General features: G+C 40.5%; 1 protein-coding gene across 1 annotated transcript; it reads left to right on the forward strand.

Moving 5' to 3' along the window:
• Positions 1 to 8,370: 8,370 nt before the first annotated feature.
• On the forward strand, positions 8,371 to 19,312 carry TMEM114 (transmembrane protein 114). The gene is made up of 4 exons (XM_026703978.2): positions 8,371 to 8,554; positions 9,853 to 9,933; positions 16,530 to 16,667; positions 19,074 to 19,312. Exons 1-4 carry the CDS (start codon positions 8,371 to 8,373, stop codon positions 19,304 to 19,306), a joined length of 636 nt encoding a protein of 211 aa, XP_026559763.1. The 3' UTR covers positions 19,307 to 19,312.
• The last annotated feature ends 4,330 nt before the right edge of the window (positions 19,313 to 23,642 follow it).

The raw sequence follows: 23,642 nt of genomic DNA on the forward strand, positions 1-23,642 counted from the left end.
CTGATTGAACGTTACAGGGTCTCCTTTTTGAGCAGGGGGAGAATGGAATGGGAATGGAATAGGAATAGAATGGGATAGGAATAAACCTTCCAGAAGCTCCTCCCTTCTACGGAGGGTGGACTAGAAGACCTTTAAGGTCCCTTCCCACCAAATGAAGGCGAATATCCCAGGATAATGTTGCACGATCCAATCTGGGTCGGTCACTGGGACAAAAGGTTAGGTCTTCTGAGCTTTGTCTCCCTTCCATCCCTCTGAATCTATTATTCTGATCTGCTGTGAATCCATATGAACTGAAGAGGTTAACACAAGCGGCTCACCAGGTCCTCCATCCACGCTACCAAATTTTCGAGCCTCTCTTGAACATACAGTGCAAATATATGCTGTGGAGAGTCCCACGCTTGTGTTTCCATCAGTGGCTACATTAAGATATTAATATTAAGTTATTAAGGCACGCATACAAATGTTATCTGAGGATGGGCTTCAGCGTGTCTCCGAAAGCTTCTAAGATCACTGGTCATGGTGAATAGAATAGAATAAAAAGAATAGGAATGGGAATGAAATAGAACAGAACAGAATAGAATAGAACAGGGAACGGGAATAGAATAGAATAGGAATAAGGTGGGAATGGAGTGGAGTTGAATGGGAATAAAATAGGAATGGAATGGGAATAGAATAGAAAATAGAATAGAATAGGAATAGGATGGGAATGAAGTGGAATGGGAATAAAATAGGGATGGAATAGGAATGGAATAGAAATAGAATGGAATAGAATAGAAAATAGAATAAAATAAAATAGAATAGAGAATAGAATAGAGAATAGGAAGAATAGAATAGAGAATAGAAAGGGAATGGAATGGAACAGAGAATAGAATAGGATTGGAAGGGACCTTGGAGGTCTTCTAGTCCAGCCCCCTGCTCAAGCAGGAGAATCTATACTATTTCAGACAAGTGATTGTTGGACTAGAAGACCTTCAAGGTCCCTTACAACTCTGTTATTTTGTTAAAAAATTTCACAATACATAATTCTATGGCTAACTAAACTACAACGATGACACCATTAAAGCCAATCTTCTTTAACACATTCTTTGGCTCAGTATTCGTAAACATCAATGGATCATGCCCAGTATTTCCTAGCCGAACCACAGAAAACGACAATGATCTAATACATATTGATCCTACAGAAGACAATGTTGGAAAAGCACTACACAATCTAAAACCACCTCTATCTATTGGACTGGACGGAATATGTGCCTACTTCTTAAAAAAGCTATCCACTGCCATTGCAGAACCTCTAAGCATAATCTTTGAAAAATCTTTCAGGACCAGCTCCTTGCCCAACCTATGGTCACAAGCCACGGTCATCCCCATCTTCAAAAAGGGAGACACCAGCCTAGTTGAAAATTACAGACCGATCTCCTTATGCTGCGTCACCTATAAAGTCATGGAATCAATTATTAACCAATCCATTATCCTCCACTTAGAGACAAACAACCTACTCTCTAATAAACAATTTGGTTTCAGAAAAAAACTATCCTGTAATCTGCAACTTTTATATTGCAAAAACTTATGGACTACACAACTCAATCAGGGCAAAACAATAGATGCAATCTACATAGACTTCTGTAAAGCCTTTGATTCAGTGGTACACGACAAACTACTCCTAAAACTAAAATCTTATGGTATCTCTGGACAACTGCTTAACTGGATAGAAGCATTCCTGTCAAACAGACAACAAATGGTCAAAATTGGGAGTGTACTATCAAATTCTGTACCTGTCAATAGTGGTGTCTCCCAAGACAGTGTTCTAGGACCAACTCTCTTCATACTCTACATAAATGACCTCTGTGATCATTTTAAGAGCAACTGTGTTCTCTTCGCTGATGATGTAAAGCTATTCAATACCACAGACAATATTGTTACCTTTCAAAAAGATCTTGACTATATATCAGAATGGTAAAAAAAAAATGGCAACTTCAGATCTCAACAAATAAATGCTCTGTCTTACGTATTGGCAAAAATAATAATAATCAGAAAATAAAATGCAAGCTGAATAGTCAAGACCTTCTTGATGATCCAAGCTCTGTAAAGGACCTTGGAATACTCATCTCTAATGATCTAAAAGTGCTAGAGCCCACTGTAACTACATAGTCAAAAAGGCATTAAGAGTTGTTAACCTAATCCTACGTAGCTTTTTCTCTGGTAATATCACACTACTAACTAGAGCATACAAAACATTTGCTAGACCAATACTTGAATACAGCTCATCAGTCTGGAACCCACATTACATATCTGATATTAGCACAGTTGAGAAAGTCCAGAAATATTTCACAAGAAGAGTTCTCCACTCCTCTACTCGTTGTAGAATACCTTATGCCACCAGACTTGAAATTCTAGACCCAGAAAACCTTGAATTACGCTGTGTTCGGTCTGATCTAAGTATGGTATATAAAATCATACATTGCAATTACTTACCTGTCAGTGAATACTTCAGCTTCAACCATAACAACACAAGAGCACACAATAGATACAAACTCAAGGTAAACCGCACCAAACTTGATTGCAGGAAATACGACTTCAGCAACAGAGGGGTCAATGTCTGGAATACTCTACCTGACTCTGTGGTTTCTTCCCCAAACCCCAAAAACTTTAACCTTAGACTGTCTACTATTGACCTCACCCCTTTCCTAAGAGGTCTGCAGGGGGCATGCATAAGCGCACCAATCGTGCCTACTGTCCCTGTCCTATTGTTTCTTTTATTTTTCTTATATGTACCCATTTCATGTATTTATAACTATGTATATACTTATACCTATTATCTTGTAAGCGATTGACAAATCAAAATCAAAAAATAAATAATTTACTGAATAGGCCCAGCTAGTCCTGTTAGAATAGCAGAGGGAACACACCACACAACGTATATAGAAAGAAGCTTATCAACTGTATTGTAATTTAATACGCTCTGAACCAGCCACATAGAGTACTTTGTCCTGACTTGCAGAAGAAATCCTGAAAAATAACCAAAAAGCCGGAGGGAATCTTAAAAATTATGTATTTAATAAGATGCCATGCTATTTATTATGTGGTTTCCTCAAATTATGAGCTGCGCTGTGGCTCACAAAAGCCGGTGCTGGAGATGTGCTTTTGCAAAGTTGCAAGACTTTTTAAAGAAATTCCCCATATTCTGCGGTAGATGATGATATAAACCTATTTTGAGGGGAAACGTGTATTATGGTAGATATTAGAAAAGTGTTAAAGGTTCATATCTGGGTAATGTATTCTGCCTAAAAGAGGCATCCCTTATGATTTGAAAGTGATTTAGTTTGACATGGGGTAGGGTGGGGGGGACAGTGGTGGGATTCAAATAATTTAACAACCGGTTCTCTGCCCTAATGATTTCTTCCAACAACCAGTTCACCAAACTGCTCAGAAAGCTAACAACCGGTTCTCCCAAACTGGTGCGAACTGGTTGAATCCCACCACTGGGGGTGGGGTTATGAAAACTGTCTTCCACTACTTGTGGGGTTATCAGAGAGAAGAGGGGATTGATTTATTCTCCAAAGCACCAGAGAGCAGAACAAGAAATAGCAGGTGGAACATCATTAAAATGAGATCAAATCTAGGAGAAATTTTCTGATAGCGAGAACAATTAATCAGTGGAATAGCTTGCCCCCTGGACTTGTGGGTACTCCATTACTGGAGGTTTTCAAAAATAGACTAGACATCCATTTGTTTGGGCTGGTGTAACTCTCCTGCTTTCATCAGGGGGTTAAACTAGAAGATCTCTGAGGTCCCTTCCAGTCCTATGATTCCATATCAGACCTGGGCATTCACATCTCACCCTTTGCCTGTCCTCATCTGGCTTGTGACAGCGGCCCTATTGATTTGGCCCACAACAGTTGTTTCGCCTCTTGGAAATTAATTGCCCACCTATATTCTATTTTCTATGATAATAAGGCTTATAGGTAGTCCAGATCACAGACGAAAACACAGTCAATTTCTAGCACACTGCAGGCAGAATTGTTATCTTCTGTGGAACCAAGAGATTGGATTTAAAAAAAGGCCTTGGTCTGATCCTGCCCTGCACGTAAATGTTCTCATCTCTTTTGTAAACCTATCATTCTGATCTTTTCATTTTCTAATCTTTTATTAAGCTGCATTTCTGTTTCACCTACCTTCCTGGTTGTTCTATGTTTTTTCTATTTGATTAGAGTGCTAGAATATTGTACTGACTGATTATATTTAATTTTCTCCTTATCTCGAGATAAATTGTACTTGTGCTGGCTGTTTTATTTTTGAACTGCTTGTATGTAATGTCTTCTTTACATAATCCTTCAATATTGCAAAACCATTTGATAAAGCATCCCAATTCAAATTGATCTGGTATTTGAATAAAAAAAAAACTGATTTTTCTGCAAGATCTTTGATAATTAACTTATTTGTCACTTGCAGTATTCATTGTTATTATATTCTCCTTTATACTCTTGTTGTACAGCATCTAGAACCTCTGGATTTAGCTAGTTTACAGTTAATCCTCAACTTTGGACTCTTAACTGGGTCACCATGTAGTCGGACCCATTTTTATGACCTTTTTTGTGGCAGTTGTTAAGTGAATCCACATTGCAAATGGCCATAAATGTTGGTTACTGAGCATGCAAAATGCAATAATATGGCCAATGGGGGAGGCGATATTGAAACCTTGAAACCTGGTCATAAATCATAACTTTGAACAGTTCAAAGTATGAGGACTATCAGTATTCGTTTTATTAATAAAGACCACCAAGAGCATGGAGTTGGGTTACAGTTAATCTTACATAGATACTCAATCGTGATTACTCTGTTTTTGTTTCTTTCTGCAAGTGGTGTTATTTTACTTTTCTGATTTCTTGTGGGGGTTATTTTTAACAAGTAGCTCCTTTTTTCTGAAAGTGACTTGTAACACTTGTTGCTATCATGATTGCAAATGCAGATAACAGATAAACAGAGTTGGAAGGGACCATGTAGATCATCTAGTCCAGGGGTCGTCAACCTTTTGGACCTCAGGGACCACCAAACTCATAATTTTAGATCCCAGGGTCCACTAACCAGTTTTGTGGGTGTGGCCTAATTTGTGGGTGTGGCTTGGTGGTCATATGACTGGCTAGGCATGGCTTGTATGTAAATATTATAAATATTTATATAAATATTGAATTTTTTTATAAAAAAGAGCAACTTTTACCCAAAATCAGGCAAAGCAGGCAGGCAGATTGAGTTGCTCACAGAATTATTCAGTGATCTATCTATCTGCCCTCGGCTAGCTCAATCTCTTAAATTTGCTTGCTGTGCCTGCACTGAATTTTCTTGCAAGCAAACCTTCAGTCCTAAGGGAGATTCGGCTGTGCTGAGCCAAGGATCTAAAGACTAGCTAGAAACCAAGAAATCCAACCATTTCCTGCTTCCTAGCTAATCTAAATCTCCCAGCACAGCATAACAGATGATGGTTGGAAAAAGGAAAAAGAGCAATTTAGCAGGGAACTTTGCTGGGTAAGGAGTGAGTGGGCAGGAAGGGTTCCTGTGGTGGTGCAGCCTTGTGTTTCTGTGCAGCCTGGATTAATTGCTTTATGGGGTGCTCTGGGGGTGACAATTCTCAGCGGCCCACCAAAACTTTCTCACTGCCCACCAGTTGGCGACTGCTGATCTAGTCCAACCCCTCCGCCCAAATGGGAGACCCTACACCATTTCTGACAAATGGCAGTCCAGTCTCTTCTTGAAAGTCTCAAGTGATGAAGCTCCCACAACTTCTGAGGGCAACTTCTGTTCCATGGGTTGATTGTTCCCCCTGTCAGAAAGTTTCTCTTTATTTCCAGGCTGAATCTCTCCTTGTTCAGTTTCCATCCATTATTCCTTGTCTGGCCCTCAGGTGCCTTGGAAAACAGCTTGGCCCCCTCCTCCACTCTGTGACAGCCCTTCAAATATTGGAAGACTGCTATCCTGTCTCCCCTGGTCCTTCTCTTCCCAGAGACTAGCCAGGCCCAGTTCCTGTAACCGTTCTTCGTATGTTTTAGTCTCCAGTTCCCTAATCCTCCTGGTTGCTGTTCTCTGCACTCTCTATAAGCAGTGCTTGTCTCTTAGAACTCTTGTTAATAGAGTTACATGAATGAAATTTGTTGGTGTTGTTGAACATTACATCTGGTTCTAGTCACCATGATTGAAAAAAAACATATTGAGATATTCTAGAAAGTGTACAGAGAAGAGCAGCAGAGATTATAAGGGGGTAGGCTAACCATATAATGAATGTCCAAGGAAAACAGATATATCTAGTCTAACAAAGAGCATTATTATTACCATATTTATGTTTGTTGTAGTTATTTTATGATTCTGTTGTGAACTACCTAGAGATATGTAGCTGTGTTGGTATAGAAATAGTGAATATAAATAAACAGCTGCCAATTTGCCAGGATCCAAAATGGAGTTATGGCTTATTCAATGAAGTGAACATCATATGGTTTCAAAAAGTGTTTATTTATCCTTCCTTTCATTGTGCATTGTGCATTCTCCAGATCTGAAAGACTCCAGTAAGTCCAACAGAACCTTTTATAGCTAAGCATATAAAAGTAATATCAGGAATAGTTTTCCTTGAAGACGATGGGTGGGAAGAATAACTCATAGTTTACAAAATGAGAAAGTGCTGGAAACTGGTTGCCCAGAGTCTAAATCTCACAGACTGGCCACTTCTTTGTTCCTCAAAATATTAGCAAATGGACTTTTGAAATGTTGGTGCTATATGAATTCCATGCAAATATCATTTTTAGATAATAAATTAGAAAATTGTTCCCAAATGAACTATCGGTTAGTATATTTTTTTTCCTCTCCTTAAAGGATCAAGCACAACTCCTGTCTATAGTTCTGGGCCATTCAGAAAGACGTTTTTGCTTCATATATTGCAAGGAATTAAAATAGATGGTCATTCTAAGATTCTACCAGATTAAGCTTTCTTCTACCAACCAAGTTGTAGACATAGTCACAAAAAATTTAGCAGAAGCTCAACCACCTTCCAGCATGTTCTAAAAGAAGAGAGAAAATAAAACAAAAGATTAGGAAGCCATCCCAATGTAATCTCCATAGCTCAAAGATGATGAAGTCAATAGAAGCAGCTTGAATCCATTGACCTTTTAATGAAGCTAATTGAACTCTGAAGACTGACTCATGTATGCAATTAGCATCCATGGTGGCTATTTTTCTTTAGAGAATTGGAATTGCATACCACTTGCTTGGAATGCACAAAATGTATGGGGTTGGCTTTTTGTGAACACAAGTGGATAGTTATAAGTATTATCCCAAAGAGGTATTATTTCTGTTAAGCATAATGCCAGAAAAATATAAAGAAGGGAACGTATATTTAATATTACATGTCTTGACAGCAGCAAGAATTGCATTTGCACAGTGCTGGGAAAATGAGGAAACACCTACAGAAGAAGCAATAATCCAAAAATATTAAACTGTGCAGAAATGAACAGACTGACACTGAAGATAATAGAAAAAGAAGGCACAGACTATTTTCGGACATGGGACTTGTTTTACAAATGGTTAGACAACAGAGGCAGAAACTAGGAACTGGAAAAATAGCATTATGTAAGCAAATTAACCCAGACAACACAATGTCCACAAAGCACTTATGTATGTAAAGAGAAAATGTATACATAAATAATAATAATACTGGTAATAAAAAAAAGAATTACCATTGAGCATATATGGTGAAGATTGTACGAGGGAGGACAATTACTGGATTCTTTAATTGCCCCATAGAGTTAAAAACAAAAACAACAGGATTTTCTGGGGAAGTCCCACTCTTTCAACATTCAAAGACCCAAGCGATTCACACCTAAAGACCTGTTCATGGCGCTGAGAATTACTAGTCTCCTCTGGGTTTCCTCCAATGTCACCATGTTTGGGGAAAATGGAAGACCTGAGGTCTACTAGGGAACTGTTTGGCATTTCAACAAAGAGGAAATGTTAGCGCTGAGTATCTTACGTATTTACTTAATCGCATGACAACTGGATGAAATGTGAGGGACTGCTGCTGGTCAACACCTCCCCCTTTCCCAAAGTAACTGGGCATCAGCTACCACAAAGAGAAGAGTAAATAAAGAAAAGGGGCAGAATTCAATTTACATCCACGACTGTACCTTCCAGCAGATGATCAAACTATCAGTAGGATTACAACATTGGTAAAATTTAAGGAAACGCTGCAAACAGGAACATCGGACATCCAGGGAAACTCCAGAAGGTGGGCTTGCAAGAGGTTTCCACAACAGTTCTGTTCCTTTTACTCTTAAGGGCCAGTAGAGAACATCGTCCAATCTCAAGGGCCGACGCAGACAGCAGCCGTTCACCATGAAAGTTACGCTGAACAGAGTTTCTGTGTTTGCAGTCTTGACGGCGGTTTTAAGTTTCACCTTCCTGGTGGCTGCCCTGGCCACAGACTTTTGGTACCAAATTGATGCTTCAGGGTTGGAGGAGTTGACCAACTATACAGGTAGCCTGAAGTCCCATAGAGGACTCTGGAGGACTTGCCAATGTAAGTACATCCGGGGTTTCCCTGAGAAGTTGGTGGGTTTTTGTTTTTGTTTTGCAAGCAATCGGCATATTTAATTGGCTTAACTGAATGACCCTTTCCCAAGGCTAGACTCCCAAGTGGTCCAACGATGTGATTGATGGATACTTTTAATGTTAAAGGAGATGATTTGTTTATTTTGATAAGGAGAATGCTTTAAAAACCTTCGGTCTCATTTTGTCACAGGGGTACACAAACGTGTGAACTCTCCTGAAATTGCATAAGTTTCTCACCCTCTATTTTGTTCCCTTATCCTAACAGTCACCAGGTTCCACGACTACACTTTCGTTTCAGACAAGATTTATCTGAACACATCACCTTCCTAATATTGTCAGGGTTTAGAAGAACAAAAATAATGCCGTACAGTTCTCCCTACTCCCACCCTTCGACTTAGTCTGATGAAAGAGAAGTTGGCATGGAAGTTGTCTGGAAGGGGAAGAGAATTTTGGACAATTTGTCCAAGGTGGGGTTGTGGTGAATGGGTGCCTCTATAATGACAAAGGTGGCTAGGAAATGTGTGCCTTTCATTGCCTTTCTCGCCTTGCCTGGTGTAATCATCTCTGCAAATCCCTAGAGGAGATTCCAGGTAGAAATTTCTTCCAAGGACATTGGAAGAAATTAAACCACCCAAAGAGGATTGTGAACTTTTAGACATCCATTGTTTTCACATATTCAGTGGAGAACTTTGAAAAGTCCCCCTTTAAAAAAAAACCTGGGACACTTTGAAAAACTATGAATGAGAAAAGTATAAATCTATACTTTACAGCCCATATATATGAACTATATAATTACCTAGAGTCTCTGAAAATATGTCTGTCTGTCTTTTCTTTCTTTCTTTCTTTCTTTCTTTCTTTCTTTCTTTCTTTCTTTCTTTCTTTCTTTCTTTCTTTCTTTCTTTCTTTCTTTCTTTCTATATAATTGTTTTTATTATTATTATAGAGACAAAGAGCATATAGTTCTTGTTCAGATCAGCAGGATTTCAACTATGCTATTTCTCAAAAATATTCCAGCTAGGTTTTTATATAATTGCCCTGACCAAATGCAAGAACTTTGGACAATATGTATCCATACAACATGCTAACAATATTCTAATAATGAGGTAGAGAACATTTGGGTGGCTAGGGCTGCATTTAATGCCTTCTGTTTCAATTGCTAGGTTAATCAACTCGAAGCTTAAGTTGATTAAGCGGTGGTGCCAGATGGGAAATGGTTGACCAAAACTGTTGCTTGAGCAGGTCTGATGGTTTCCTCTTTTCTTGCAGTTAATAGAACATGCCTCCCTATGGTAAACCCGTTCAAATCTAAAACCGCAAACATGACAACTTCACGTAAGAATGTTCTGTGTAAGTAGCTTCTAAGTTGTATTTCCTGACAACAATTGCCATACAGGGAAGTCAGTGTTATCTACTAACACTGCCCTCCGACTCCAGTGTTTTATTCATTGGAAATATATTTTTTTTTTGCAATGCTAGGGTTTTATAGTTCTCCAAAGACTTCTTCAAATGAATGAACTGAAAGGGCGGCACACATTGTAATATGGAGGAAGTCTATGATACCTTCCAATTTATTAAAATGAAACATTTATTCTCCATGACCAGGGCTTTATGAAATTAGATACTTGGGCTGAAGGTATATTAGCAAGGTGAAAAGGTAGACTCAGTCACAATATTGGGGTTTTGGTAACTTCTGGGAGAATTACATTACATTTCTTCATTTACCCATTTAGGATTATGGTCCAGAGCTCCTTGGTCTTTGGTATTGATCAGAAACCTGTGAAGGCAATGGATCTATGATGAACAGCCATTATTCACACCATCTGTATTTCAGTTTGGGGTTGAGACAAGAACTACCCCAAATAATAATTTGGCAGTTTTTAGAAGGGATTCCATTGATACCAACAAAGGGGTGAATGTATTGTTGTTGTTGTTTTCTGAATGAAGTAAAGGTAGAAGATTCAGGTCAGATTCAGGTCAGATTCAGGTCAAATTCAGTTATTGGTGACTAAATGTTCATATAGTTTTCCTGGCCCCCCAAAAGAAGTGATTTCCCACTGTGACCTTCTGGGATTTTTCCCTTTCCCAATCTAGTCTGTAGTCCGGGGCACTCTGATAGCTTTTCCTATCTTGGTCTGTTTCATTGGAAAGTATGCCTGAGGAAAGGAAGTCATATTTGGCTAACACTCAGGCTGATCTTAACTTCATTTTGCAAGATCAGGAAAGGCCAGACAGAGCCTTCTTCATGCTGAAATTGGCAGATATAATAATAACAACCGTTAAATGAAACGGTAGCATTCCAATTTGTGATAGAACTATTAATCTTGCTTGCGAGAAGCTGTCTGGCAGAGGCCAGATATTACTGACATTAGAAGGGGAGATGAAGCTGCTGGAAGTTTTCTGGGATAGAACCTGGAAGGAGTTGACCCCATTTAATCTGGTTGGATGGGTAGATTATGCAGCCCCTCAGAAAAAGGTCTGGAATCCCAAAGGGTTTTATAATATGGCAACAATCAGCACCTTGAATTGCACCTGGAAGCTAATTGGCAAACAAGACAGCTCTTGACATAAAGTTGTTGTATGACTGCCTTGAAGTGAAGTGATAATGATTCAGACTTGAGAAAGACGAATCACACTTTAAAAAATATACACTGCTCAAAAAAATAAAGGGAACACCTAAACAACACAATTTAACTCCAAGTCAATCACACTTCTGTGAAATCAAACTGTCCGCTTAGGTAGCAACACTGATTGACAATCAATTTCACATGCTGTTGTGCAAATGGAATAGACAACAGGTGGAAAGCAGAGGCAGTTAGCAAGACGTCCCCAATAAAGGAGTGGTTCTGCAGGTGGTGACCACAGACCACCTCTTAGTTCCTATGCTTTCTGGCTGATGGTTTGGTCACTTTTGAATGCTGGTGGTGCTTTCACTCTAGTGGTAGCATGAGACGGAGTCTACAATCCACACAAGTGGCTCAGATAGTGCAGCTCATCCAGGATGGCACATCAATGCGAGCTGTGGCAAGAAAGTATGCTGTGTCTGTCAGCGTAGTGTCCAGAGCATGGAGGCGCTACCAGGAGACAGGCCAGTACATCAGGAGACGTGGAGCCGGCCGTAGGAGGGCAACAACCCAGCTTCAGGACCGCTACCTCCGCCTTTGTGCAAGGAGGGACAGGAGGAGCACTGCCAGAGCTCTGTAAAATGACCTCCAGCAGGCGACAAATGTGCATGTGGCTGCTCAAATGGTCAGAAACAGACTCCATGAAGGTGGTATGCGGGCCCAACGTCCACAGGTGAGGGTTGTGCTTACAGCCCAAAACCGTGCAGGACATTTGGCATTTGCCAGAGAACACCAAGATTGGCACATTCTCCACTGGCGCCCTGTGCTCTTCACAGATGAAAGCAGGTTCACACTGAGCACATGTGACAGACGTGACAGGGTCAGGAGATGCCGTGAAAAATGTTCTGCTGCCTGCAACATCCTCCAGCACGACCGGTTTGGCAGTGGGTCAGTAATAGTGTGGGGTGGCATTTCTTTAGGGGGCCGTACAGCCCTCCATGTGCTCGCCAGAGGTAGCCTGACTGCCATTAGGTACCGAGATGAGATCCTCAGACCCCTTGTGAGACCATATGCTGGTGTGGTTGACCCTGGGTTCCTCCTAATGCATGACAATGCTAGACCTCATGTGGCTGGAGTGTGTCAGCAGTTCCTGCAAGACGAAGGCATTGATGCTATGGACTGGCCTGCCCGTTCCCGAGACCTGAATCCAATTGAGCACATCTGGGACATCATGTCTCGCTCCATCCACTGACACCAGGTTGCACCACAGACTGTCCAGGAGTTGGGGGATGCTTTAGCCCAGGTGTGGGAGGAGATCCCTCAGGAGACCATCTGCCACCTCATCAGGAGCATGCCCAGACGTTGTAGGGTGGTCATACAGGCACGTGGAGGCCACACACACTACTGAGCCTCATTTTGACTTGTTTTAATGACATTACATCAAAGTTGGATCAGCCTGTAGTGTTTTTTTCCACTTTAATTTTGAGTGTAACTCCAAATCCAGACCTTCATGGGTTGCTAAATTTGATTTCCACTGATAATTTTTGTGTGATTTTGTTGTCAGCACATTCAACTATGTAATGAACAAAGTATTTAATAAGAATATTTCATTAATTCAGATCTGGGATGTCTTATTTTTGTGTTCCCTTTATTTTTTTGAGCAGTGTATAATCTAGTCATTCTGATTGTATTATTTCTTCATCAAGCAAGACTTGTTTCACATCTATCATTCCTTCATTAATGTCTTTTCAACTTAGTCCATCCATAGATGAGGACATTGTTACTGATACTGTTGTTGTGGCTAATTTCTGGCTCCATTTTATGAAGACCTTTTTAATATTTCAAATGTTATAGTGTTTTGTGTCATTTTTAAAATCTCAATCCCAATCAAAACCAAAGGAAGTTTTTTTTTCTTTGTCTTGAATCTTTAGTCCCCTCTAATGTCCAATTTTAATCATGGGGTTTAATCATGTCTGTTACGATTTACAACAAACAAAACAATCCTAGTTCCAATAAAAGCCATTTATTTTATATAGTTAGTTACAAATCTTATAGTAAAATATTTCCATATTGTTTGGTCCCTTAATTAGTTTTTATAACTTTCTTAGTTCAAAAACTTTTTTTGACATTTATTTAGTAATACATTTATTTGTTTATACTTAAAAATAAATAATACATTTATTTATAAAATCAATAAGATTTAAGTTACAAAAATTCTGAATAGCCTTAAAGGTAAAATATAAAGGTTCCTCTCGCACATACATGCTAGTTGTTTCCAGCTCCGTAGGGATGGTGCTCATCTCCATTACAAAGCCGAAGAGCCAGCGCTGTCCGAAGATGTCTCCGTGGTCATGTGGCCGGCATGACTAAATGCCGAAGGCACATGGAACACTGTTATCTTCCCACCAAAGTGGTCCCTATTTTTCTACTTGCATTTTTTATGTTCTTTTGAATTGCTAGGTTGGCAGAAGCTGGGACAAGGAATGGGAGCTCACTCCGTTACATGGCGCTAGGGATTCGAACTGCCGAACTGCGACCTTTCTGATTGACAAGCTCAGCATCTTAGCCATTGAGCCACCGCGTCCCTTTGAATAGCTTTAAGACAGTTTAAATAGGCAACTTTCAAACAATTAGTGAACTGAAGATCCTTTAAAAGTTTTTTCCCTGGTTGTGAACTTAATGGTTGATTCCTTTGTCTCCTGGCACTCAAACCTGCGCAGACTGCTGTCCCGTGTGCCAACCCTGAATCTGGCCTGGTGGAGGCCATTTTGAGACTTCAACGCTGACACATTGGAGAAGACGGACAGGGAGGCGGGAATAGAGATAGTTGGGGTGTTGTAGCCAAAACAAAATACTTTCTCTTGGGAACCAAGGACTAACTGGACAGCATCCTGATTGGACCATGTGGCTGAATGTTTTGAGAAAGTGAAAAACTTTTATTTTGAATTAGGTGAATAGTCAGAGTCGGTTTTCACCAGCCTGTGCCAATATGACATATCCAATAAACTTATTCTTTGAGGAATCAACCTGCCTCAGTATTTTGGTTGCTGTGGATATGTTACTTGGAGACCTGACACTGTGGACTCCTTATAAGGAATTGTCTAGAACAAATATGGGCAATCCTTTATCCTCTCTCTTACCCAGAGAGACTTTGAAGAACCAGGTTTTTTAAAAAAAGTTTTTGCTGCAGTCATTGTCTCTGCTCTCCATGGAGACATGTCCGTTGGAAATCAGTTTTAAAAATGGGACGTGATGATGATCAGCAATTTTTACTGAATAAGAACGATGTGGTTATAACATTTATTCACTATGAGACTCAAGCCCATTCAAAATTGTGGGGAAAAACCCTTCAACTGCCTAATTAGCAAGACAGCTTCTTAGGTAGAAACCTCCAAAATATACAGTATATTGGCACAATTTAAAAACCAGGCTCTAGACGGAAGTCTCTTCTATAAGACAGCACATTCAATTTCCCCTATGTTGTGGCATCATTCTGGTAGATAGTTTTTTGGAAAATCAGAAAGCAGGTGATAGAAATACTCCCCAAACAGCCACAGACCAGGTTATATAGTCTCGAGACGACTACTTTGGTAGGCCAACCGCTCATCAATCGGTAAAATTCTTTTCTTTATAGCCAGACAACTTCCATTTGTTTTATTGTGAGCATTTAAAATTTGAAAACAGGCAGGACAGAGATAGACATAGAGAGAGATAAATACTTCTGGGCAACACCTTGTGCTTTGGAAATGTAAAAGGGACCCGACGTGAATCAGTTTGCTCTTGTTAACATAGTAAAACTCCCTTCTTTTCTTGTAAATAAATGAACACTGGGTATTTTTCTGGGCTTTGGGGCCACCCCATGGCAAAACAACAGAGATTACACATGTGAGGAACATTGGTGTACCTCATTCTTTGTAATACAAAGAGAACCTTGTATTCCTCCTTCTCTAGTGGTACTTTCTGGGTCTTTGGGAAAATGTATGTCTATAATGAAAAGAAGGACAAGGAGTGACATGATAGCAATGTTCCAATGTCTAAGGGGCTTCCTCAAAGGAGGGGATCAACCTATTCTCCAAAGCACCTGAAGTAGGACAAGAAGCAATGGATGGAAACTAATTAAGGAGAGAAGCAGCCTAGAATAAAGGAGAAATTTCCTAATATTGAGAACAATTAACCAGTAGAACAGCTTCTCTCCAGAACTCTTCAACAGTGGACATTTTAAAGAAGAGATTGAACAACTATTTGTCTGTAATGGTTTAGGTTTCCTGCTTGAGCAAAGGGTTGAATTAGATTACTTCCAAGGTCCCTTCCAACTGTTATTCTATTATTTTGAACATATCAATTTTCATTCCTGTTCAGAGGTAATAGGAAACTGCCCTAGGTTCCCCCACCTTGGTTGGGGACGGTGCAGACGGAAATAAAGCAACTGGAAGCATCAATCCTGACCACTCTTAGAAGACCACATCTAGGAGAAGCCCAAAGCCATGGAGAGGCACCTAGCAACCTTCTGTTTGGGCAGCTGGTAGGACAATGGTCCTGCGGTGCTGGCTCGGAGAAAGAGAGATAGAAAAACAGTTGCATGGGAACAAAGCCAGTGATAAAAAGCCTTCATGTGGAGGGTTCCCAGGACACCGGAGTGTTCAAGGAATGTCAGCTTATCCATTAATGGTTAATGATTATCTCAGTGCAGCGAGGAGAACTTTTGCAAACAAAAACAGCTGTTCCACGAGGTGCTTGGCGAAATGCAACCCAACATTTACTCAGATGGAAAGGACCCAGCCAACACCGTAGCTGGCTATTTATTTATTTATGCGGATAAGTAATCTCCCAGCATCCTGAAGTTAAACAGTATTCGAGGCCAAGAGGCCTGCACTCCTGAGATTTGGGCTGCCATTGCGGAAAAGGTTCTTCCTGCCATCAGTCAATTGGCTGGTTGTTGAAGACCTGTTCTGAGAAGCACGGATGAGTTTTGCAGTTGTCCACAAATGTGAATGCCTCTCTTCCTGTGGTCATTAGCTGAGTTGCCCCAAATCAGAGAATTAGTTCACAGGGACATGTCTGCAACACCCATTCACACCCAGCGAAAGAGACAGTCACGGTACCCCCTTGCCAGGTGTGGTATTAAACGTCAATTTATTTAGTGTTGTGGCACGTCATGCATGGACTAGCAGTATAAATTAACATTTCAACTACCGGTAGATTAGGTAGTAGGACAGAAATCATTCTACTCTGCATTCTGTGAGATAATGGTTGTGTTTAAAACAGGGAGCTTCAGAGATGCTCCTCTTCACTGCAATTTCCAACCCTGGCCTCTGTCTCTTCTCTCATCACTGCTTTGAGCTAAGTTGAAGTGATTGCCTCTCTCCCTCTCTCTCCTTCCAGACCTTCACGGGGCATTTGTGGTCCTGTTGCCTCTAAGTCTCATCATCATAGTCTTTGGAGGAATGGCAGGTGTCCTTAGCATCTTCACCCAAGCCTTCTGCCTTCTGCTGTGCACCGGGGTGCTCTATCTTCTAGGAGGTATGTGGTCCTTAACATGAAGTGATATCATGTGAATTGTTAGTACCACTTTATACTGCATGGTGAGACCACACGGCATCCAGTTCTGATCACCATGATATGAAAAAGATGTCGAGACCCTAGACAGAGTACAGAGAGGAGCACCTCAAATGATAAGAGGTCTGAAGGCTAAAGCATATGATGAACAATTGAGGGAACTAGGTCAGAGGTGGTATTCAGCAGGTTCTGACCAGTTCTGGAGAACCGGTAGCAGAAATTTTGAGTAGTTCGGAGAATGAGCAAATACCACCTCTGACTGGCCCTAACCCCAACTGTTCTCTGCCTCCCAAGGCCCAGCTGATTGGCTGGGTCTCCTTTGGTTGCCCTGCCCAGGAGAACGGATTTGGAAAACAGGCTAGTGGGGAGGGGAGAGAATGGGATTTGGCAGTATCCTTCCTCTGCCACACCCACCAAGCCACGCCCACCAAGCCACAGAACCAGTAGTAAACATTTTTGAATCCCACCACTGAACTAGGTATGTCTAGTCTAACAAAGAAAAGAATTAGGGGTGACATGATTGTAATCTTATGATACTTGAGTAGCCTTATTTTCCAAAGCACCTGAGCATTATAAAAAGTAATGGGTGGAAGGTCATTCCAGGGAGAGCCAGCCTAGAATGAAGGAGAAATTTCCCGACAGTGTCAACAATTTAATCAATGGAACAGTTTGACTTCAGAAGTTGTGGGTGTTCCATCACTGGAGGTTTTCAAGAAGAGTCTGGATAGCCTTTTGTTCAGAGTAAAATAGGGTCTCCCTGCTTGACCAGAGGATTGGACGAGAAGATCTCCAAATTTCCTTCCAACCCTCTTATTCTACATTTCTATGTTCTATGATTTGAGAGTCCAAAAAATAACATCTGGAGCTGACTTAGAGTCAGCTGGCCACTCAGATGTCTCTTCAAATTTCTCAATCAAGTCTGTGGGCAGAAAAATGGGATGGATTTTTCCAGGGGAAGAAATCCAGAGTCTGATAGGACCTTTTCTTGGCTGAACACATTTGATTAAAAGACAGAAGCTTGGGTGAACTCACAAAAATCTCTGCTTTTTAATCTTAGTGATTTCCTTAGAATGCTCTTGATCATATGAAATATATAAAACCAATACAAAAAATACAAATGTTCATCGTATGTCATCAGTCCTACAGGTAAGTGAGTCAATTCATTCCTATCAATGCTTTTTTACTGGAAATTGAAAAGGCCGATTTCTGGTAAGAAAGTCATAAATAGTACCCTGTGGCTGTGGAATGCTCAACTGGCTGTTGCCAAGTGCCTAAAATGCGGTCATATGACCACAGAGGGTCTAGGACAACTCGGCACAGCCAACTCGCCATGGCTATATTGCCACAGCCAACTTACCGCAGGAGAAGAGTTACACTAATATCAAATAAATGCTGGAAGAGAATCATTAAAGAAAGGGTGCAAAAGGAGGGACAGAATGAAATGTGAATGACAAATTTAAAACACGTTTTTAAATTATTGTAAATACCGAAATTGAATGGTTGAATTGTCCTGCAGTGAGTTGTCCCACAGTGTGTTGCCTGTGGCAAGCTGGCCATGGTGAGTTGTCTACGCCAAGTTGTCCCATTCCATACCACAGGTGTGTGTAAGTGCCATCATCTGCACTCCAGAATTAAACCTTCAGGGAGAGCTGGAGCCGTCATAACTTCAAGCAGTTGGTAAGCGAGGACTATCTGTATTCATGCACTCACGGCTACAATGACCAAATCCCTTCTAGTCTTCAGAATCTGCATGGTGGTTTATAGAGTGGAATGGGGCAACTCACCATGGTCATCTTGCCATTGGACAACTCATTGTGGCCAACTCATCCTGAGACAACTTGTGGTGGGACAATTTCACGCGGGATAACTCAGTGTGATAAATATGATCCGCCACTGTTTCTTCAGCATTATTTCTATTGACAAAACTAGAAATAATGTAGAAGAAATAGAGGCAGATAACATTTATCACGTTGTTTTTCCCATGTGTTTAAGTTTACTTTATTGATTAGTCCTTGGGCCATATCAAAGTGCAATTATTACTAAAATCTGATAAAAACAATTTAAAAAGGAATTGGATAAAACACGATTTAAAATGAAATCAGAATAAAATACAATAATTTAATATGTAGATAAATAAAATATGATGAAATTATACAGTATTTCAGTATCACCCCTACAATCTACTCCAATCAATCCCACATAGGCTGATCTCAACCAGACCATTTTGCACAAGTCCTGTGCTGGGTTAAATGTTATTTTTTTCAGATCCTTATCCCACGTGGATTGTCCCGTGGCAGGTTGGCCAGGGTGACTTGTTTCCAGACCCTTATGGAGAGAGTTTTCAATGACCTTATTTGTGTCCTCTTTTAGCTCTTGCTACCCTCCTTGGGGTCAGCATCTACATCGCTTATTCTGCTGCCCTCTTCAAGCACGTTGCGTCTTTCCAGGGGAGGAGGAAGCTCATGGAGAACCTCAACATCCAGTTTGGCTGGTCTTTGGTCTTTGCCTGGGTCTCCATCGGCGCTGAGCTTCTCACCGGGTTGGCCTTCATTCTCATGGCCAAGATGGTGGGCCAGAAACGACGGTGGGACAATTTCATTTGAGGGTGTTGGAGATGGTCCTCTTCACCGCTCTTTCCATCCCCGGCCTCTGTCTCTTTTCTCATCGCTGCTTTGAGCTAAGTTGAAGTCACACTCCAGGGGCTTTTGTCACTGCTTCTCGTTGCTGAGAATTTTCAGCCGAAACTAAAATCAGAAACTCAAACTTTGGGTTCGTGCAGAATTGTGAGTCCATGTAAAATAAGCAAATAAAAAACATCTGTATCTTCAACTACTGCATCTCATGAAAAACCCAATGCCTCCTTGAACAAATGAACACAAAATATTTTGTCTAATTTATCCTTCCCCCCTTTAAAATTATTCACTATAACTTCGGTGCTCCCAGTTCGATTGGCAGATCAGGGTTAAATCAGGCCCATTTTGGAAACCTTGTCCATCCACCATTCTAACTTCTGAAGTTTCAGTAGATAATTTTTCTAAGGGCTACTTAGAAATCTCCTTCTTTACTTCCTCCTTTCAATTTTAAAGGAGAGAAAATGAAACAAAAATCTGAGGTCCTCAGATTATCAGGAGTTTAGATTCTGGACAAATTCTGTAGTTGTTTCTGCACTGTCAGAAGAAAATATTGGCAGTATTCAGTCCACAGATTTAATGAGAGAGAGAGAGAGAGAGAGAGAGAGAGAGAGAGAGAGAGAGAGAGAGAGACATATATATTCAATTTCCCCATTGAGTTTGCTTGTTGGAAGCCGTCTGGGAAGTTGCAAATGGTGATCACATGACCCCAGGACAGTGCAGCCATCATAAATGCATGTCAGTTGCCAAGTGCTTGGATTTTGATCTGTGGGCACAGGGATGCTGCAATGGTTGTTAGTGTGGAAATCAGTAGGCTGTATTTGTGCAATATGCAGATCTTGGTTAGTGGTGATCTTAGTGATTAGTGGCAATTCTGGTGTGTGGGGTGTGTGTGTGTGTGTGTGTGTGTGTGTGTGCTTAGCATGAAGTTCAAATGCCAAGTCTGCTTAATTCAAGATCAATTGAGGTAGTAAGACCTAGAGTACTGCATCCAGTTTTGGTTTTCACAGTATAAAAAAATGTTGAGACTCTAGAAAAAGTGCAGAGAAGAGCAACCAAGATTATTAGGCGACTGGAGGCTAAAACATATGAAGAACGGTTACAGGAACTGGGCAGGGCTAGTCCAGTGAAGAGAAGGGCCAGGGGAGCCACGAGAGCAGTCTTCCAATATTTGAGGGGCTGCCACAGAGAGGATGAGGGGGTCAAGCTATTCTCCAAGGCACCTAAAGGCCAGACAAGGAACAATGGATGGAAACTGATTCAGGAGAGATTCAACCTGGAAATAAGGAGAATTTTTCTGACAGGGAGAACAATCAACTCGTGGAATAGAAGTTGCCTTCAGAAGTTGTGGAAGCTTCATCCCTGGAAGCTTTCAAGAAGAGACTGGACTGTCATTTGTCAGAAATGGTGTAGGGTCTGCTTGGGTGGAAGGGGTTCGACTAGATGACCTACAAGGTCCCTTCCAACTCTGTTCATCTAATCTGAAATCTAATCTATTTAGTTATGATACACTCTGTTGTATAAACCCACCAAACAGCTCAGTTTAGCAATTAGATAAACTGCATATCCAGCCAATCATTTTCTTGCATGTAATGGCAGCAAATTCCAATCATTTGATGGCAAAACGGATAGCATATAAATTGGATGGATGGATGGGTGGATCTTCTCCTGGATTGTGCCATCACAGAACATTCATAAAGAAGCTGTCTGCAAAAATCAGAACTATTGCAATTTTGGCAAATTCTTTTTATTATTATTAAAGTTTATTATAATATAAACAAAACAAATGATAGCAAAGATAATAAGGAATAGGGAAAAGTGAAAGAAGGGAGTGAAAAGAAGTGAAAGAAGATAATAAGGAATAGGGAAAAGGGAAAGAAGGGAAAGGTAAAGGAAGAAGGGAAAAAAAGCCGTGACTTCCAACTTTTTTCAGCGTCATAAAATACAAAATACAGTTGCAACCTTCAACTTTTTGCTGTACATATTTAGTAAGCACTAGCCATTTCTGTAACAATAGAGTTAATCTAATCATCAAAACCTACAGTGGAAGTTTTATTTTTGTTTTCTCCCTCTTTCGAGCGTAAAGCCCAGAAGCAATTTCCAAACAGAAACAAAACTAGATTAGTTCTTTAACTTTTTAAAAATTCAGGTTCCATCTGCAGTTTGGGCAAATTCGATACTTTAGTTTGTCACCTACCTCTCCTCTTGAGGGTAATATGTATGTACGTATGAGAAAGTTCTGATATTTCCTTTAAAGAAATAATCCTGAAAGGACACTCCAAAGCGATGGAATGGCTTAATTTCAGAGGAAATAAACGATTGCATGGGAAAACTCTGGTCTTTGCTGACATCTAGTGCCCAGAATGAGAACTGAATAGCTCAGAAATAAAAGCCTGTGGAAGGGGAAAAGGTTAAAAAGCTGGAGTTAAGGTCTTGAATTTGATGTCTGCGCTGGAAAAAGTAGGTTAAAGTAGAACTCTAACGGGTTTCCAGTCCTCTAACTCAAACAAGGTCTGATGGGTGTGATTCCCTTTGTAAATTATAATGTATCATCTACAAAACCTTTGCTAGACCAATTCTCGAATACAGCTCACCTGGAATTGGCACTGTATATCGGACATTAACACAATTGAGCGGGTTCAGAGGTATTTCTCGAGAAAAGTAGTCCACTCCTCCGCTCACAATAGAATTCCTTATGCCTCCAGGCTTGGGATTTTGGGCCTGGACAATCTGGAACTGCACTGCCTGCGGTCCGATCTAAGCATAGTACACAAAATTGTCTGCTATAACGTCTTGCCTGTCAATGACTTCTTCAGCTTCAATCACAGTAATACACGGGCAAATAACCTATACGAACTCAAGTGAAACAGATCCCACAACTCGATTGCAGAAAATACGACTTCAGCAACAGAGTGGTCAATGCCTGGAACGCCCTACCTGACTCCATTGTCACAGCCTCAACCCCTCGCAGTTTCAACCTCAAACTGTCTATTGTGGATCTCACCCCATTCTTAAGAGGTCCTTAAAGGGGGCGTGCATAAGTGCACCAGCGTGCCTACCATCCCTGTCTTACTGTCCCCATTTATCTGTATTTATTCCCTTTGTTCATGTTTATGTTCATACCTACACTTGTTATCTTGTACATCTTTGACAAAGGAAAAAAAAGAGAAAAAAAGAGAGAAATCAATACCTTTATGTGTTTGGCCTGGCTGTGCCTTCTCATTCCATTTTTTCCCCAAGTGGATAGAGGTTCCATGCTCAGATCATCGTATTTGGTTTGTTGTTATTGTAAATGTTTTAATTTTAATACTTAATCTTTTAATATCTCTCATTTTAACTGTTTATATTACTTTTTTTATCATATTGTAAACCACTCAGAGTCGCTTGATGGTCATATAGGCACAATATAATAATAATAATAATAATAATAATAATAATAATAATAATAATAATAATAATAATAAAAAATCACTTAATATTATAAAGTTAATGGAGAAACAAGGCAAAGCTTGCGTGAACGTTCTCTTCTTACTCCCTGCAGAGGGAATCAAAATTGTGATGCTTTCTGAGCTTGGTTGTTTACTTGCAGACATCACATTACCCAACTAGGTAACATCATCAGTGCAAGAAAAGCGTGGGGTTTGCTCTTTAGTTATACACAGTATAAACATTCCTAATGGCCTGTTGTACATTTTTATGCCACATGTTTTCTTTAACCTTTCAAGATGTGTAACTGTGATTCCCCGGTATAAAATCGGTTGTTACTTGTTAATCACTTCTTCGGTCTAATGGGTTTTTTTTCCTGTACTCCCGCTTGCATCTTCCAATCAAATTGTCAAGTACACTTGAGTTGTGAAGGACCCTTAAGTTGGCTTGTACTAACAATAGCATTAGCACTAGCACTTAGACTTATGTACCACTTCACGGTTCTTTCCAGCCCTCTCTAAGTGGTCAGAGTCAGCATGTTACCCCCAAACAATCTGGGTCCTCATTTTACTGACCTTGGAAGGATGGAAGGAGGTCAACCTTGAGCTGGCCAGGATTGAACTGCTGGCAGTCGGCAGAATTGCCCAAAGGGAGCTGTGATTCCCAAGGGGCCACAGCCTGGGGGGTTGGGGACCTCTGCTTTTAGAGCATTTGAAAAGTGGGACAAGAGGAGTTTTAGTGACATCATTCACTAATATTCTCCCACTATTGAGAGTAGGAGAATTATTATATGCGTCCAGCCTGTGTTTGATAATGTGAAACAACAACGACAACCACAAAGCATGTTAGAAAAGGAAGTGAAAACATAGCCTATCATGTAAGA

The sequence above is a fragment of the Pseudonaja textilis genome, chromosome 14 (assembly GCF_049901715.1).
Source record: "Pseudonaja textilis isolate UNSWEBS1 chromosome 14, rPseTex1.2, whole genome shotgun sequence".
Lineage (NCBI taxonomy): Eukaryota > Metazoa > Chordata > Lepidosauria > Squamata > Elapidae > Pseudonaja > Pseudonaja textilis.